Below are 20239 nucleotides of genomic sequence, written 5' to 3'. Positions count from 1 at the left end.
GTTTGCATAACAGAATAAGGACTGCCATCGGCTTAAAAGTTTTACTTAGTAATCCATATGATAATGTTGCTAGCAAAGTACTTGGTGACTTCAGTAGAGGTTATAAAAATGAGTGAGTAATGAAACATATACAGTGAGCTCATACATAGTTATGTAACAAATTTGTAGCAAAGGCTTCCAGGCCATCAAAAATTCCAAACAGAATACAAACTTGATGTGCTAGAAGTACATGGTATTGACCTCATAGCAAACTCAAAGAAAAGTATTAGAGAAATGTTTGACATTATGGATGTTCCTGTTTCTGATGAGTTGTTATATATTAGCAGTAAAACAGTGCAAATTGCACAATTGCTATTTGGAAGAATATTCGTACAGGCACAATATTACACATACAATCCTTAAAGGGATACACCCTTACTGCTGATAACATGTACTAGAACATCTATCAGGATTTCTGAGATGAACGACTGCTCAAATATTACATAGCAATCCTGGACAGCATCGAAGTTTGTATAACAGACTGCCATTGGCTTAAAGTTTTCCTTAGTAATCCATATGATAATGTTGCTAGCAAAATACTCTGTGAACTCAGTAGAGGTTATAAAAAATGGAGTGTAGAGTGAGTAATGAAACATATGCAGTGAGCTCATACATAGTTATGTAACAAATTTATAGCAAAGGCTTCCAGGCCATCAAAAATTCCAAACAGAACACAAACTTGATGTGCTAGAAGTACATGGTATTGACCTCATAGCAAACTCAAAGAAAAGTATTAGTGAAATGTTTGACATTATGGATGTTCCTGTTTCTGATGAGTTATTGAACATTTGCAGTAAAAAGTTCAAGTGCACAATTACTATTTGGAAGAATATCCGCACAGGCACAATATTACATGTATAATCCTTAAAGGGATACACCCTTACTGCTGATAACATGTACTAGAACACCTATCAGGATTATACAGATGTTATTGGAGATGAGACGGTTGCACAAATTTTACAGAATTAAGACTGTCACTGACTTAAAAGTTTTCCTTAGTAATCCATATGATAATGTCGCTAGCAAAGTACTTGGTTACCTCAGTAGAGGCTTTAAAAAAATATGGAGACCAGAGAGAGTAATAAAACGTATGCAATGAGCTCATATGCAATAGATAATCATGTAACTGAAAGTTTTTAAGGCCATCAAAGATTCAAACCAGAAATATCAGCTTGACATGCTAGAAGTACATGGTATTGACCTCATAACCCAAAGAAAAGTATTAGCAAAATGTTTGACTTTTTGGAAGTTCCTGAATTATTGTGAATATTTGCAGTAAAAAAGTGTTTCCAAAAGAATCTAATCTGCGGCACAAGACAAAATGGCAAGACCAACAATAAAGAGTAACATGCAAAAGTTACTCTTGACTTCTAACATATACCGCATAGTATTGAATACTCTTACACATTGCAAAATACAGTGTGTGGTCATGCATCCATTATAAGCTTGCATGGTCCTGTAACCATGATTCAGTTCTGACAGGGGATAATATATAGCTCATGAATACACTACCCTAAGAAAAAAAAAGAAATCCGCCATTAAATCAATTTAACAGAAGATACTGTATCCTGTACATAATTACTTTAGCTAGATGGAATGCTCTTGCCACCACCCCCAGCACTGACTGTCAAGTGCTGGACAGCTGGATAATATCAATGACTATATAAAAAAGGGAATCAACATTACACCTGCCCCCAAAATAGGCTAGATCAATGCTTGCCAAATACAGGACAATGCACAGAAGGACGATGTCCCCTCAAACATATGCAATAAAAAAGAGAAGTCAAAGCCTACATCTCAACCAAAACAGACAGCAACTATAATTCATATCACATTTTTCAGCCAACATGGAAGCCAACTTTTTGCATATTTTGATAGCAAATGGTCCCATGCCATCACAAGCAGAAAAAACCAGAGGAGAGAAACACACTCCCTTACCCTCACATCATAAACTCACCTCTTTTCTTGCTCATTAGTTGCATAGCACCGAGATAAAGGAGAACACAAATAGGAGCTTGCAAAAGGGGTCAACAATCCTAATGTCAAAATTGCACACTGTTTATTTGGACCCCAAAAGTCCTGGGCTACCATAACAAGCGTGCACCATCCTCCCAATTAGCAGTGGCAAACTGAAGAGGCTCACTATCCAGGAGCTGGAGAGCAGGCTCAACGTGTACACCTCACCATTAAGTTCAGCTGTTACATAATTTATTGTGACAAATCACTGGAGAACCGCCACAAGAAAGTGTTCTAAAGAAAGGATTTGCTGCACACAAGTCTGAGGCACCTGCCAACCAAATCATAGACAAAGTGCATCCCTAAAGGGCATGAATTGTGGATGAAAGTAAGGTAAGAGTTGATATCTGGCTTGTGGATTTCTCAAATGTGCTGACAATGACCTCTGTGATACTGATGACATTGCATTCTATATTGGGGAGAGCCTGAGCGAGCCCCAGTATTCGTAGAGCATGGTATGTACATTGTATGCACGAAAATTTTTTGAAGAAGCTGGAAAGATACACACTTGGTAGTTGAAATGGTGTGCATTTAAGAAAATTTCTTTTAAAAACTGGTAAGGAACAAATGGACGGATCACGATGGAAAAGCAGGAGAGATTAAGAAGAAGTGAACATGGTAGGCCAAGAAACTAATGAGCAAAGAAGGTGCAGTACACAATAAACAATTCACATTTAATTCTACAATGGTGCTGTATATAGATTGGCTAGATGCAGAGTCTAGCGATGGAACTTGTCCACCGAAGAATAGGAAGCCACAAGTCAATTAAGAAGAGGCAGACGTGCTGCAATTACGCCAGAACAATGCAGAATCTCAACCAACAACAGACTAGCAACCATTTGTCACAATCAATGCCTTTACACTTTGAAATTGATCATCCAGGACCTTTAATAGAATCTTATCCTGTTTACAGAATTTATTGTGTGACACATGTAAGGAACATTTCCCTTATGATTAACACTAATGAGCTAGGTATCTGCAATCTGTGAACAACATGGACCCTTGTCTGGTGCCTGCTGAACTCTGTGGGAGTTGTGATTATCATATACATATGACAGTTTAGGGGGGAAGTATCATAGTGAAGGGTTTTACAACAGAGGTAAAATCACGTCAAAGATTTCTAGATTTCAGATATTGGTGAAGTTATTGACTACAAAGTGCCCGAACGAACCAAGTTATTACAGGAGAATTGGTGACTGTGAGAAATACAAAAAACTGTCATAATTGTAAAGCAAAGATGGCACTAGATTCAAAAGCAGTATTAGCAAGTACAATTTAAAAAAGTGAAATTATAGCCAAATGTGCAAGTCAGAGAGTAGCCAATGTAATTAAAGATGTGCAAAAGAAATTATTAAATGTTATATAACCAGTTTACAGACAGTACTTCATAATCTAGAGAGGGCCAGTTGAGTGGTGTGAACATGGCGGTAACAATACTTCTCTGAGTATTGTTCATTGCATGCCTATAGCAGCACTCACCACACTGGCTCATTTTTACACAACAAATTATTTGATTGTAAGTAAGGAGCCCAATTGGGTGAAGCATATTAGATTAGACCTTTCTGTCTTATGGTTCAAGACAAATGCACAGGAAACAAATGAGGGGCCTAGACATAGGGGTACTAAAGAGCTTAAAGCAGCTGGAGCCTTGGCAAGGCAAACACACACACATCAATTTAGATTAACAGATCTGTCAGATCCCACAGTTCTGAGGAGATAGTGAAAATTCTACATGAGCATGACACTGTATTTCTGGCAGCTTGATCAAACAATGGCTGGATGGTAACTTGCATACATGAGATACGTTGGACAGTCACAGGTGTAAAATGCCCTAAGCAATCAATCTCAATTGTAGCAGCTGGGCATACAGACCAGAATATTGAAGATCCAGTAATAATGAGCTATAGCAATTTCATCTGATGTTACAATTAGCAGCTGATGGTGCTTAGTTGGGGAGATCAGCACAAAGCTTGTAAGATATAAGATTATGATTAAATATGGGTAAAGGCAAAGCCTGTATGCATTAACATTATATACAAAAGTAAATCTAAAATCTAGTAGACAATTGTCTAACAGATGGTTTTTTATTAATGAAAAACACAGTAACAGTATAATTATATCCTCGGACACATGCTATCACAATAGGGAAAAATAAGCTCCACAAGTGGGCATGGCAAGGGTAACAAAACATTATACAAATACAACGTTCAAGTCTCCACACACCATTCTTGACAGTCCTTCGCCATAAATATCATTCTAGAGGAAGAGATTGATATTGCTGCCACTGAATCAAAGATCCTTTTACTTCTATATTTAGTCATCATAAACTATCTCTCTTAAACCTGTTAACAAAGACCTGAAGAACAGAGCCGTGGCGCCATGTGTATCTCCCCTGAAACTAGTGAAGTGGCTTAGCATCAGATTTAGAGAAAATCGTTACACAAGACTACGCATGTGTACAACAAGACAAAGCGTACAACAAGACAAAGCGTACAACAAGACAAAGCGTACAACAAGACAAAGCGTACAACAAGACAAAGCGTACAACAAGACAAAGCGTACAACAAGACAACAAGACAAAGCGTACAACAACATGGCTTAGAGCACGCGTGTGTGCGACAAAGCTAAGATCACGCGTGTTACTCAAGACTCAAGGGTACCCGTCACGCATTGTTTATGTTACATTGTATGTACACGTGTACATTCTGTACCTGATGTTTTGTTTTTTTTTAAATTCTTTTTTGATTTTTTTTATTCTTTTTATTTAAAAAAAATTATTATTATTGTTATTATCTACTTTACCAGTTAGGCACTGGAGGGTGTACACAGAAGGCAGAGCCTGTTCGAGGTGTTTACCCATAGCCTAGGAGCCTAAGCGAAAATCTTTGAGCTAAATATCCTAAAGTGAAATGGGACAAATGTTATTGAATTTCACCGATATACATTACTGTAGGCGTAGAGAACCGGAATAATGATAACTCCTTCCAAACTGCAGCCTCGGATACGTAGAAGACTCTCTGCCAAGGAGGAACGGCCATGGCCGATTGGATCAATACTCTTGTACATGGACCTTTCCCTGCTAGCAGAAATTTTACCCGCCAGAAGTTACCATACCAGGGTATCTAATAAACCGCAAGTAAAAAAATTCTTATGGACAGGATTTAATCGCGAGTTGAGTAATGGGCGAGACGTAGTCTACGCTTGATCACCAAGACGCCGTGAATACAAGGTAATGGCAGTGTTGTATTGGTTTATTTGTATTGTTATTGTGAGGGAAAATGTTATGTAGGTGCGAGGGGTCGGTCACCTACCTGAAATATCGTTGAAGCTTAATGTGAAATTTGAAATATATATGACAAAATATTTCAGGATAATTCCGTATATTTCCGAACACTTACTAATTAAATGCGGCGCGCGTGTATAATATTCTCGGGCCGAACTAGACTCGGAACTAGACGCTACAGGTTCTGTATTTTGCAAAGCTATTTTTATTAACGAAATTGTGCGTGAGATCCTCTCTGGAGTTGGATTCTGCAGTGGCACAGCAATACATGTAGCTACTGAGTTTTGTTCAGTGCCGTCGGAGTTTTGGAATGAGATCCGCCAGCTGAATCTTATTATTAGTTGTAAAACTGATTATCCTAGCATTCAGTGAGTTTGTCAGCACTTAATTATACGTAGCTATCTAATACATACAAGTAACAAGGGGGTGTCACTCAGGCTCTTGCAGTAGGTAGATCTGCGACCGCGGTCAAACTCTAAGTCAACGGTCAAGGCCGCTAAATAACTCTTACAGTGGGTCAAGGGTCAAGACGATACGGAAGGTCCGAAACCCACAATCGAAAACTATACGTAGCTATTATTAAGTTTATGGGATTATACGTAACTCACAAGAAGTAAGGATCTCCAAGAAGATGTTTTAAAGCTCCAACAGGCATTTTGCCGTAATTATATAATGATTTTTCTCTCGCAGCTGCTGGTAGCACGCACTAAGAAAATATTATGCTAGGTTACAAGCGCAGGTGCGTATAGGAAAATAGAGAAATAAGTGTAGGTCGAAAGTTTGACAAGAAATGCTCAAGTCACAGGTCAAAGACGATAAACGCTGCAAGTCAAGGGTCAAGGTGAAATATTCCCTGGTCAAGACTTTGACCGCGGTCGCAGATCTACCTACAGCGTGAGCCGACATGACACCCCTTGCGTAATAGAAGTAAACAGTCTGAAATTAGCTAGCTATATACCTGTGCAGTAGCTGCCAGAAATACAAGCATGCATGTAGCTATATGAACTACCCTGACAAGTAATTATTTTGTAAACTTCCTGCTGTAGGGGAAGAATATTAATAGCATTGCAATTAACACTCACACAAGTTCAAAATACTATATACTGCTAGCACGTGCTAATGTAAGCAGGTATCCAATTACTTTTCTCTTCAAAGACATTTGTTAGAGTACAGATATATCCTAGTAAGTGCTATGCTGTTTGTGCCATGTGGAGCTCATGAAGTTCTGATTATACCAGGTAGTGATTAAAGCTGTTTTGGTAGCTAGCTAATTCCAGGGGATTTACATGTGATAGAGGAATGTGACCAAAAATATTATTCATGCTGGACACCTGTTATTAGCAAGTGAATTCAAAGCCCACACATCACTATAGAGACAGCTTGTGATAAACATGATTCTGTTCTATATGGTCCCATTTGTTTTCAGTCTATATGCCTAACCATGATTTGACTGGATGGATAGTCAGCTTTTGGGCACATCAGAAAAACTCTTATTTCAGCAATTAATTTTTTTGGGAAACGTGACAACTATCAAGCTTTAAGTTAGCTAAAAGATATACAGACCATGCATGTAGTAATTTTACAAGTATGGGACACCAATTTACTTACAAATTAGGTGATTCGTTGAAGCAATTAAACTGAAACAAATTTTTATTTAAGAAGGAAATTATTTGTCAACAAAGTGATTTTGTCACAATTTGTCACACTTAATCATCACTCACAACACTCAGTGCAATACAGCCATAAAAAAAGTTAATTTGAAATGCATTAGACATGTCATATCTCTGGAGTGTGTAAATTTTAACACAGCACAGTTGAAAACCTAGCTAGTGCCTCATTTCAGTGACTGGTATCCCAAAAATTGGTTTTCCAAAATTAGGTCACATAGTGGCTATTTATATTATACTCTGACATCCAAAATCATAATGTAACAGAGTTTCACTTCATGTTAAATAGGAGCCAAGAAACTGTTATAGAAACATGTATTCCATGGCATCTACATTACAGATACATCAATCACACTACATACCCAGAAATTAAAATGTATAACTATGATGTAAACTGACATACTATATGCTGTCCTGAAAATTATCCATGCATGTTTTATTATTTACAACAGCTGTTTGGTCTGCAAGCTCAAGGTACAGAGCCAAGATTTCATTCTTCCAGAACATTAATCACATCATACATTATTATCTACGCTCTTACATTCCTACGACTGAGCACAAAACTAGTCCAGGTTGCGCAAGCCACAGTATATCCTCTACCATGGAGGACAGCGAGTTTTTAACATTAATGGAGCAATCCATTTCTGAATATGCTATGAATTGTTTTATTAATGCTGGCTATGACACGCCAAATGTTGTGGTACAAATGAAAACTGTTGGAAATTGCAATAGTTTGGATGAAATTGAGTCATTTATTTTAAAGCATTACTCTGATGATGATTCTTGCTTTCCACCTACTGTGCAAGCTAGGAGAGATACTTCTGCAACCACATCAACGCACAGGAAATTTGTATTTCCTCCGGGGCATAGAATCAGAATCACAGATTTCATTAATTCTGTAAAAGCAAAGTTTGCTTTAGCTGGAAAGAAGCGGTCTTCTTCTAGCACATTTTCTGCAAAGAAACAAAAAAAATCTGAAACTAGTCCAACGAAAGAGAGAGCCCAGACTACATATGACCTGAAGGAAATAGCTGATGATGTCCGAAAAAGAATTACTGATTGGCTACGGAAGCAAGCTGTGGCTGGTGAAAATTATCTGTCAGAACTGAAAGAATTTAAAGATTACAGAGTTTCTGTAAAGTTAGATCACTCAGAACACCCTTGTGCATCTGTTTATTGTGAATTGTGTGACAAGTCATATAAATTGATGTCTAAAAGACCCAAACTTACAATGATGCTTTCAAATTGGACGAGCCATATAAAAGCATGCATTGAAAAGCATACGATTAAATATGACAAGGGTGTTGGGGTACTGAAAACAAAGCCAAAGCAGCAACCTTTGTTTAAATATGTCAACAGATCAGCTAAAACACAAAAGAGTCAACCATCAATCAGTAGCCACAGTAAAGATGTATCTCCAAGTGAAGAAGGCAACAGCATCGTTGGGAGTGGTGATTTCCTTGATTTCTAAAGACAAATCTCAAGTTGAACATGAGAAAGTTTGCTGCACACCAAACAGTGACAGCAAATCCACAGCTGATGACAATAAAGATGTAGGTGATAGTGCCAACATCAACTCTGAGCCTCAGGATTTTTGTAAGGCCCCTCTTGCTGCGGTGGATCAAGAGGGGCAGTCAATTTCATCACAACACAGGCCTAAGGTTTACAGTGATTGGTCTTATGCTGTTAGGCAAAGCAAGCTGTACTTAAAATTTGTCCCTAATCAGTATTTATTGACCAATTACTGTCCTTTTGTTGACAAAATCTCAAAGGCTCTGGAAGATTTTACACCACCGCCACATACCAATAAGGAGTCTGACTCATTGCTTCCTGAACATTTTTCCACATCATTGTTTCGTGAGCTGCTGTACACTGCTTGTGAAAATTGTAAATGTGTGCCACAAGCAAGAAGACATACTGAAATAGTAAAGAAATTTTCACTTTCAGTGCTACTGTGGACAGGATCCTCTGGATATGAACGACTTCATAAAAATATGCCAGAGGCTCTTCCATCATTATCTACTGTCAAACGAGAAGCTGCAAAGCGGTATACTCCATTGATTGAAGGCAAATTTTCATTTGATCTGCTTGTTGCTCATTTAAAAGCATACAGTGCATCTAGAGTGGTGTCTATATCAGAGGATGCTACAAGAGTAATATCTAGAGTAGAGTACGATCAAGCCAAGGATAAGTTAGTTGGCTTTGTCTTGCCACTTGACAAAGATTTGTTACCGTTACCTGGGTCATTTCAGGCAAGCTCTTTATGCACAATAGAAGCAATGTTTGAAAATAATAAAAAAGCTTCCAGTGCTTATGTTTACATGGCACAGTCACTTTCACCAAACACACCACCATTTTGTTTGTGCTTAATTGGTACTGATAACTGCTTTGATGCTAACATGGTGGCATTACGATGGAAGTACATTGTGAAGGAGTGTAAGAAAAGAAATGTTGAGGTGATCAGTTTCGGTGCTGATGGGGATAGTAGGTTGTTAACATCAATGCGTGTGATGTCAAAGTTGTACAATTACACTTCAAAGAAATGTGACTACGTTTCACTTGAAAGTGGTGTGTCATTGGTGGGCTCAGTGCCAAAAGCTTGGAAATCTTGGTTTTTCATCGAAGTTGAAGAGGCTGTTTGCTTTGTTCAAGATACAGTGCATTTGGGTGTGAAACTGAAAGCATGGTTACTTACTTTATCACAAGTTTTACCAATGGGTAAATATTCAGCATTAGCCTCACACCTTCACTTGCTTCAAGCAACATATCACAAAGAGCAGCATAATTTACGATTTAAAGATTTTGACCATCAAGACAGGCAAAATTGTGAAGCTGTGAATCGAATAATCAGTACAAATGTGTTAACTTTGTTAGATAGTTTTCCTGACTGAAAGGGTACAAGATGTTACATACAGATGATGAAAAGCATTTTAGACAGCTACTTAGATAAGCAGCTGAGTCCTTTGCGTCGCATAGAAGAAGCCTGGTTTGCTCTGTTTTTCACAAGATACTGGAGGCAGTGGATCGTCTGCTGCAAGAAATACAGTACCAACTATATTTCGTTAAATAGTTACATTTGTATTGAGCTGAATGCTCATGCACTAATCTTGCTTCTGATGCTATTAAGGGACAGAAGTAAATCAATTGGAGCTGATTATCTCTTTTGCCCGTGGTTGCTTGGCTCACAGCCATGCGAAAAAGTTTTCCGTGCTGCTAGGAGCATGACTCCTACCTTTTCCACAATGGTGAATTTCAATATTCTTGGCTTGCTAAGGAGGATTCACAAATTGCAAATTCAAATTGAGATAGAGTCTCAAAGCAGTAGCACTGGTATCATTTTCCCAAACACCACTGCTAAGAGTAATGATAGAGAAAACCAACACTCTGTAAAGACCATTACAAATGCAAATATAGAAGAGGCTGTAAGATCGGCATTGCAAAAAGCCAAGAATTTCATTGAAGATCTGGGTATGAAAGATTTACTAGTGCAGAGTGATAACTGGGACAATGTGTCATTTGGTGATGTAGAAGAAAATTATGGGGAGAAGATATAGTAGAAGAAAATGATGACAATGTAAAAGATGATAGCAAACTTGACGTGCAAGAAATGGACAGACAGAAAGAAATGGATATACCAACAGAGTCAGAGCTAAGTGTACGAGAATGCAAAGATATAATGGAAGAATTAGAAGTAATGTACAGGTATGAAATAATTGATCAACCCTTGAAGAAACAAATTAATTTTGTATGTCGAAAGAAGATAATCAATGCAGATATCGACGGATCTGATGAAAGTACTATTCCGCTATACAATCCAGTTGAACAAAGTACTACAAGCAATGACAAACCAACTAAAATGAAACTGGACAAAAGGTTCCTTGAAGTAATTCACAATGGTGAACCTATATATATCAGGAAATCTACTTTAGTTTGGCTTTTACAAGAAGGGGAACGTGTGTCAAATGATCGTCTGTTTAGGGTAAGAGCTAAGCAGCCCTATAATACTAGCACAAAATTGCTATTACCTTCTACAAATATCGATAGCTCTATCCCAAAAGTAAAAAATGATATCAAATTGGGAGAGTTCTGGGTTTTTGGGATAAGTTGGTAAATGGTATCAGCATAGTTAGAGTAGATCAATTCGCCAAATACAAAGAGAAGTTGAAGAGAGACAGACAGGTTAAAGAAAGTAAAGTCTCTATCCACTCTAACATTGGAGCACTTTGTTCTTGGTTCATATGTACATCTAGTACCAGTGAGCAACGCACGTTCACTTATACAAATGATCGGACTGTTGCCTATACGCAAATTTCAAAGGCATATATATTTCCACATTGTCAGAAGGATGTTTCTCTAAAGTGCAACATACATGCACAGAAGTGAAGGGTACCATAATTAATTATCATTCACATTCCAATCTATACACAGCAAGAGAATTAACGATAAATGAAGACACGGCATCTTTTATTCACAACTGTACAATTACAACAATTGGAGCAAGTATCACCAAGCAGAATTACAATAATGAAATTGTAGTATTGTCATCAGATGATGAGATCGACAACATGTCAAATGTTATACCATTTTGGGTAACCCATGGTAAACACAAATTAACTATAAAAGATAAACATCTTATTGAGACTGAAAAAGCAATTAACAGACACAATCATTAACTTTGCATGTGGATTACTCAAGAAGCAATTTCCACACTTCGGAGGTTTTCAGTCAACTTTGTTGCAAAATTCTAAATTGAATTCTCAGCTCAGAAATCCTAAACACGCCATTCAGGTCATACATCTTGAAGCACTGGGTTACTATTTCCACAATAGGTTGTGATGAGCATACAGTAAATCTTTATGATTCCTCTTTTAGTAATGTTCCACTATCTGTTGAGCAAGCTATTGTAGCTTTGCTGAAGCCGAAATGCCCAGTCACAGTTAAAGTTAAAAATGTCATCAAGCAAGTTGGCTCTGCAGACTGTGGTGTCTACGCTTTGGCTTATTGTACTTCACTAGTATTTGGAAATAACCCTTGTTTATCTGTTTACCGTCAAGTTGAAATAAGGGATTATCTTGTATCTTGTTTGGAAACCTTATCTTTTTCCACTTTTCCTGTATCCAAGAAGCGTCGATTGAGTTGTGATGATTGCTCTGTTCATGTAATTGAAATTTGTCCCATTTGTCTGTTATCAGATAATGGCACCATGATGGTACTTTGTGAACAGTGCAGCAGGTGGTATCACAAAGAGTGTGTTCCGAGTTTCTGTGAAGATGATGAATGGATCTGTGTAAAATGTAAAGAAGATTAGTATGTTACGCTGAAACCACATAAACTTTAAGATGTTTTATCAAGCTACCTTATAGTGTTTTGTTTAAGATAATGCTGTAGAGATTTTAGTGGGCATTTGTAATCATGTGACTAAATGATGTTCTTATGATAAGTGTGATCTACAGAGATGCACCAGTATATTTATATAGCTACGCATGCCCAACAACAAACTATATACTGACTGTACAGTGCTTAATTAATCTTCACAGTAACCAGCACTGAACTTGACTATACTCAAGGTCAGTAGCTATAAGCTTTTTTTTTGTTATTAAAATGCATACATAAACAGTTCAATCAGACAAAGGGAGCTTTCCCTCAAGGTCAGTATATGCTTGCATGCCAGGCCATCAATGTTGCGGGATGTGTGGGGGATTCGACAATGATGATGATTCGACAAGCCTGACTTCTACATCCATTTTCCCACTACAATTAATGGGCGATTTAGAGATACACAAGTCATGCAGTGTATACACTGTAAACATTTAGTAGTGAATTGCTCTCTCGATCCGCCACAATACTCACTACTGTTAGCAGTGACGTCACTACTTTTGGCCTGTACTCATTTCAAGCCCTACTACTGGGGAAAAATATTCCCCACACATCCCATTATTATTATCATTATTACACACCTTTACAGTGACCAGCACTGCAGGTATTACAGAAACATATGCTGTAGCCTTTGAGTGGATCGCCTAACTTTATAAAGAAACTAAAGAGTTTGATGTTACAGTAGAAATGTACACAGAAATATGAAATGTACGCAGAAATATGAAATGTACGCAGAAATGTGAAATGCACGTAGAAATGTGAAATTTAAGTGAAATGTGAAGTGGAATTTGAAATTAAGTGAAATGTGGTATGAAATATGAAATTTGGTGCCCAAATTGGAAATATCGTCGTGAATTTTCCGAGTGACCGACCCCTCGTGTAGGTGTTTGTGAACCAGCGTGCATGGTGTGTTCGGTGAGTTTTAGTCAGAGGCGCGGTGGTTCACTCTGTACATTTTGTCAAATCTAGCCATTACCAATGGTCAATTTCACAGAATACAAAGTCTACACTTAATTCTGAAGAATTAATCAGTAAAGTGATGTAATATCTGCTTTTTATCCCTTTCACAATCTCAGGTTGGTCAAGCTGATTCAAAAACCTCGTCATTCCTTGTGATTCCCTTGTCCAATACAAATACATGCATTTTTCCCCTATTAGGCCCTAATTGGTAATTATTAGTTTCTTATCCACCACCTGAATCCTTCTTAGGCTACCGCCTGAAGCTGTTATTTACTCTGTGCATGCTCAGAAGAACATGGATATCAAACCGTCATAATCATACACTACGATATAGTGATGCACCGATAAGAGATTTTGTCGATTATCTGATTAGCTGATATTGAAAATCATATAATGGCCGATACCGATAACCGATCCGATGTTTATGTTTACCAAACTTTCACACATATTTTGTAAAATTGCCATTTCTAAACTTCATTTTTGTCTTATTTTTATGAAAACAATACCATCAAGGTCAGTACAATTAATCGGCAAAATAATCTGCTAATAGAGGACTTGCAGCGTGACGTAAATTATCATAATTGCTAAGCAACTGCAGCTGTCGGCCTTGTTTCGGGACAGTGTTGTGGCTGAAAGGCGCTTTCTCGGGATTTGGTACAGGCTGTAATGAAGCGAATCAGTGTTGAGTTATGTTGTAAATACCACCCAGCTCGTTAAAAACAGCGAAGAAGTTAGAATTGGTGAGTAATGTATTGAAATTTAATTAGCCACCTATTTCACAAAGCCAATGATGAGATCTTTTATTTCGAAACCAGCCCTGCCTCCCAGTGTCACTATACCCAGCGCTTAGTGAACAAATCTCGTTACCTTTGTTCTGACCCAATATGCGCCATAGAAAGTTGTCCCGATACATGTCCGCCTAGCAACCGTTGCTTCACGCGTGCAAGTCCTCTATAATTACCAATACTGATATTGCTGAAATTTGGCCAATAAACCTATTTCCGATTATTTACCGATTAATCGATGCATCACTACTACGATAGTAGTGTTAGTAGGGATCACAAAGGAGTAGATGTGGCCCACGAAATAAAATCACCCAAAAAACAGCCTCAATTTTCCCTGACGACAATGAGGCAGTATTGGTTAGGTAAAACCATAGATAATATACCCCCCTGGATTGGAAACTAGTAAGCGCCATTGGTTACAGGCTGGTTTCGCACCCCCTTCAATAACAAGACAAGTTTCTCTGGGCAAAACAAGACTCACCACTGGTAAATAGTTCTTTCTCAAGGTGTTTTGGAAGCCAACAGCGAGTTTCGAGGCAAATTGGCTCTTTATTGTGCGAACAGTAGAAGCAAAACTGAACGTGAGATTAGATGGTTTGGACACATTCAAGGAAAACACCAAAACCCTGTACGCTATGCCCTTCACACTCAGACCATACCATGGAGCATTATTTAATGACTTCATAATATAAATTGTGTAGCGATACTGTTTAGAATCACAGAGAGAATGCGCTTCCAGTTTTGCCGAAAAATACCATCCCAAAAACCTGCCAAAGAAGTTATGGGAAGGCATATTATTTAGCCGAGGCAATTCTTTATAGCATAGTTAACCTTGTGATACTTTCTTTTTTTACCTACAGCACTTAGTTTAGCCAAGAATGTGCTTCCAAAAAAGCATGTAGTCCGCCATTGTAAGCCTTCTGACCAAAGGTGAAGCGAAGTGGTCAAACTAACCCAAACAATTATCATAACAACACCACAAGTCATTCTCGTAACAAAGTAAAGTTGTTAATGCCACCGTTCTGCTGTAATAGGATTAAATTTGTTGAGGTGCGAAACCAGCCTAAGGACACTGGTTCTTGTACAAAGTCTATGGGCACGCGGCGCAGTTTCCAATCCAGAGTGGGTATATTATCTATGGTAAAACTAAGCTCAAACAAGCTTTCAGATTGACCAAAAAACTTTCAACAAGTTGCTACGGAATTAAAAAATATATATATAGGTTACGGGATACTGTAAACCCCACATGTACACTATCAATCACTTTTCATGATTAGGAGTTTGATTTTTCTTAATTCATTGTTGTCAAATATTTATGCATTCTAAACTTCTCATTAATCGACATGATGTTATGGAAACATGAGTTGTCCCCAGTACAATGTTGGGCAAGTTACTTTTTAAAAGTAACTACAGGTAGTTACGTATTAAATATTACTTGCAACTGAACTATTTAGTTACAGTTACATATTACCCTCAAAATAAAGTAACTATAATAATATTACATGTTATATCAAGACACACGGTAGTGTGTCGTGCGGCCCAAGAAGCCGGCGCGTAACACCCGTGAATATATTGACAGGAAGAAAGAAAACACAATTTTCACACCTCCGTAGCTCTGTGCTGCCTTGATGAAACAAGACGATTTTTGCTGTGGACACTCCCTCCACCTTCAGCACTCCACATTCCAAATTTGAGCGAAATCGCTTCAAGTGTTCCCGAGATATGCGACTTCAAAAATTGGCTTAGTTTATTCGTTTGTTTTCTTCTTATTTTTCTTTCTCTTTTCGCACACTTACAAAAACTGTTATAAAACGCGAACGCTATATCCGATTGCCTTGAAATTTGGCACACTGAAGGGGGGCATAAAGGCGCATCTCTGTACAAACTTTGGCTAGGATACGATAAACAGGAAAAGATTTATGATCGATTATTCACGAAAAATAACACCAATATGTTGTCACGCCTACAGGGTAAACCGCGTATGGGAAGAAGCTGAAAATCGGTGGGTGAATAGGTTAACTATTGAACCTCAAACCTTTTGTGGTTTGAAAGAAATCGAGCTAAAAACCAGGAAGATACAACGAAAAACCAACAGTGTGTAACAATTACGCAATCGAGATTAGCTAATAAAAAACTACTACTTGCCATGCCTACCAGATAAACCGCTTGGGATAATGCTTTGAAAATCGCTGTATAGATGGAGTAATCATCTAAGAAAGGCTCTTCAATGGTGTAGAAGAATCAGACTTAAAGTCACGGAGTTATAACACGAAATCCAACTTGGTGCTGCAAGTGCGAGATCGAGATACTCTAATAGAGCAGTCATCCTAATAGAGCAGTCACCCTGAAGAGAATTCAAGAGATCAGCTAGAAACAAGTAACCTGTATAGAGATCAGCTAGAAACAAGTCACCCTGTAGAGAGATCAGCTACAAACAATTCACCCTGTAGAGAGATCAGCTAGAAAAATTTACCTTGTAGGGAGTTCATGCAACTATGGAAAGGGATAGTTCATGATCAGCTAGAAGAAATCACCTTGTAGAGTTCAGTTACAAAGAAACTACCATGTAGAGAGCTTAGCTGCAAACAAATCACCTGTAGAGAGTTCAACTACAAACAAACCGCCCTGTAGAGAGATCAATAGAAGAAGTTACCTTGTAGAGAGTTCAGCTACAAAGAAACCATCATGTAGAGAGTTTAGCTGCAAACAAATCACCTGCAGAGAGTTCAGCTACAAACAAATCTCCCTGTAGAGAGATCAGCCAGTAGTTTCCTTGTAGAGAGTTCAGCTACAAACAAATCACCCTGTAGAGAGATCAGCTAGAAGAAGTCACCTTGTAGATTGTTCAGCTACTAACAATTCACCCTGTAGAGAGGGCAGCAAGAAGAAGTCACCTTGTAGAGTGTTCAGTTACAAAGAAACCACCATGGAGAGTTCTGTAATAAATATATGTATTATATATATAATTTGTACATTTACTGATAAAATCAGATATTTAAAGTACATCTGCTTCATCTTTTCTTCTTCCTGTGGTAAAGAAAAAAAAGACAGGTTAAAAAAGTCCCAAAGCCGGCCTATGGTATACAAATACAAAAAGAAATGAAATCTAATCCAAAACAGCCAAGCTGTAAAAAAACAGTCCGGCTCTCAAAAAGGCTATGGTGAAAAAAGATGTGAAATCCAAGGTGGCGGCCAAGAAATGGCTGTGATGGTAGGTTAATGGTAAAAATTTTAATAACGGCAATTTAGGTGATTTTTTTGCTAAGACCAAGCGGCACAAAAATTCACCTGAATTGTCGTTATTAAAATTTTTACCATTAACCTACCATCACAGCCTTTTCTTGGCCGCCACCTTGGATTTCACATCTTTTTTCACCATAGCCTTTTTGAGGGCTGCACTGTTTTTTTTACAGCTTGGCTGTTTTGGATTAGATTACTTTGTGTCCACAGCCTTAAGCTGTCACGTGTGAAACTACCACCTTATCACGTGATATGATTGCAGCTGTCACGTGTGAAACTACCACCTTATCATGTGACATGATTTGCGTTGTTGGACAATGTGCAACTCCCTCCTCATACCCGAGATACTCACACAAACACATACTGGTGTGCAGCTGCAGGCACGGCTACTAGTCCATTTAATTTAACAAACACTACATACACTAATTACAAAACTTAAAATAATGTTATAAACACTAACTATACATATTAACTTAAAAGACTCCCTACTTGTGCCTAACCAGGGTGGGGGCCTACGCAGTGCAATTAATTTAAGACCCACTGTGCCCAAGTGAGCCTAAGGGAAAAAACTGATAGGGGCTTTTTTAAAAAAAAAATTAAGTTGTGGCTGCCCCTAACCGGAAAAAACCAAGCGTATCCACCCTATTAAATACAATGCGTGCTGTGTGCGAAAAGTCCAGAGAGTTAGCAGCAAAATCTTCACCATTATCTAAATCTGTTAAGGATATACACCAGACACAACTGGGAGGGGGGGGTGGGCCAGCCAACACTGTCGCACCTGTCAGCCTAGAATGAACATGCGTTCACACTTTAGCTATATAAATACTCACACATGAATCACGTGCACACACATGCGCAATGTATTACGGCGGGAGATTATTTTCTGTCTAATTCGCAAGCTCAACCGACATAAAATACATCTCCCTCCTCATACCCGAGATACTCACACAAACACATACTGGTGTGCAGCTGCAGGCGCGGCTACTAGTTAATTTAATTTAACAAACAATTAGAGTAACAAAGAAGGACTAGTGTTGGTTCACACTCTGCAGCTTAGCACCAGATGTTACCCCTCCATAAACACCACCACAAGTATCCCCTTAATAAAGATACTGTCATATCCCTATGCTCTTGGACACTGTCAGGCGGTTCTCCACAGAGTCCTCAATGTAGCCATCTTTAGCTGTCTCTGATCTCCACCTTCCATGCTGGCGGAACAATCTGTCTGGGACCCCTGCTTGGGCTGCAGCGGAAGCACCACCTGCCCTGAGACTGTGCAGACCATATCCTGAAACAGGGTAGCCCAGTTCCAACATCTTGCCCCTAAACTGCTCTCTCACAGTTGTATAACTGAGCAGACCTGTACCTCTTAGTCTCACACCACCACTGGTTCTGCATGGTAATCCCTCTAAACAGGAAAAGCTCACTTGTGGTGTCCAACCCGACCTTAGCCATGTACCGCTCCAACATTCCTACTGGGCAAGTCGGCATCCCTGTCCTGGCAATTAATACTTCACTTCCTTGCCTGAGTTGGTCAGTCTTGCTACGTGGGATCTGAAGTTTGGCCATTCCCTCAGCAATAGTGACATCACTAGCCCTAATGTGAATGACCTCATCAAACCTGAGGAAACCTGCGAAAGCCAGCAGGCTCAGGGTAGTGATCCTCATGTTTGCCAGAGTTGGATGAGAGTTCATGTTCTCAACCATGTCAGCCAGCATGTCTACAGTCACAGGCTTCTTCTTCCGCACAGGCTTGCAACACGATCTCCTTATTCCTTGCAGTGTAGCTTGTACAAATGTTGCATTCGCTGGAGATTCTAGCCCTGCTAGTGTGTGAGCCCACTTGATCACATTGACAGCTTCTTCTGCAGCTGATTTGGATTCAAGGCAATACTCTGCAGATACAAGGCAATGTGCTGCTCCTTAGCTGGAAATACTGGCAGGTTATGAGTTGAAGCCCAATAGCGCCACCGTTGAAAAGCTTCTAGGTATTTCTTGGTGGATGAGTTTGCTCTGCTCTTGAGCACTGTGGATGGTAGCTGCGAAGCAAGCCTAGCCAGCTCAGGGTCCTCAAGGTCCTTCAGCATGAGCCAGGTCCCTGTCGTCTGGACATCTGTGGTAATAACACAACATGTGATACAATATCTCCATGCATAGGTGACCTTGAATCCCATTGCACTTATCATTCATGCTTACTAAGAGACTGATAACTGTGTTTCCGTAATTATAAAGTATAACATTCTATGTACAACTAGCAGCTAAGCTAGCACATTAAACATTAAAACACTTGACTACCCCCAGCACCTGGGCTGGTCCATTAAACATTAAAACACCTGACTACCCCAGCACCTAGACTGGTACATTAAACATTAAAAACACTTGACTACCCCAGCACCTGGGCTGGTACACTAAAACACTTGACTACCCCAGCACCTAGGCTGGTACATTAACACACTTGACTACCCCAGTACCAGCCCTGGTTGATTCCAGGTAAGGACAAAAGTTACAAAATAATATGAAAATAAAATTACCTAATAAGTATTCTGTCTACACATTCTGTGATGCTTGATATATATGTATGTAGTAGTTGTAACATGGGCACAACTGATTTGCCTGAAATATATACGCACAAGCACGATGGCACAGCCCGAGTGCTCGTGTGTATATTTCAGGGAAATCACAAGTGTCCATGTTACAACTAATATATTCCACTTGGGTGATTCATCTGCAAGTGTGAGGAAACTGCAGGAATGCTTTGCGAGTGTATTTACATGGGACCATGTGAATTTCGATTGTGGATAATGTCGTAAAAGCACGACAAAGTGCTGCTGAGAGGCCCAACGTAAGTGTATCGACACGAGCATGCAGATCAC

At 38.9% G+C, this 20239-nt stretch overlaps 1 protein-coding gene across 1 annotated transcript; it reads right to left on the bottom strand.

Moving 5' to 3' along the window:
• Positions 1-18481: 18481 nt before the first annotated feature.
• On the bottom strand, positions 18482-19556 carry LOC136256527 (integrase/recombinase xerD homolog). Its single transcript, XM_066049504.1, has 4 exons — positions 19529-19556; positions 19261-19479; positions 18794-19189; positions 18482-18726 (listed from the first exon to the last, which is right to left on the bottom strand). The coding sequence occupies exons 1-4, from the start codon at positions 19554-19556 to the stop codon at positions 18482-18484; spliced, it is 888 nt and encodes a 295-aa protein (XP_065905576.1).
• Between the last annotated feature and the right edge of the window lie 683 nt (positions 19557-20239).

Source organism: Dysidea avara, chromosome 5 (assembly GCF_963678975.1).
Source record: "Dysidea avara chromosome 5, odDysAvar1.4, whole genome shotgun sequence".
In the NCBI taxonomy this organism is placed as follows: domain Eukaryota; kingdom Metazoa; phylum Porifera; class Demospongiae; order Dictyoceratida; family Dysideidae; genus Dysidea; species Dysidea avara.
This window is presented reverse-complemented; position numbering and strand designations above follow the sequence as displayed.

What these genes read in the sequence shown, in the direction of transcription:
- LOC136256527 (XM_066049504.1), bottom strand. Translation starts at nt 19,556, where the DNA reads ATGAATGATAAGTGCAATGGGATTCAAG. An exon ending in CATTGCCTTGTATCTGCAGA is followed by an intron (nt 19,190 to 19,260) that starts GTATTGCCTTGA and finishes ACACACTAGCAG; the next exon opens with GGCTAGAATCTCCAGCGAAT. An exon ending in GGTCGGGTTGGACACCACAA is followed by an intron (nt 18,727 to 18,793) that starts GTGAGCTTTTCC and finishes TAAGAGGTACAG; the next exon opens with GTCTGCTCAGTTATACAACT.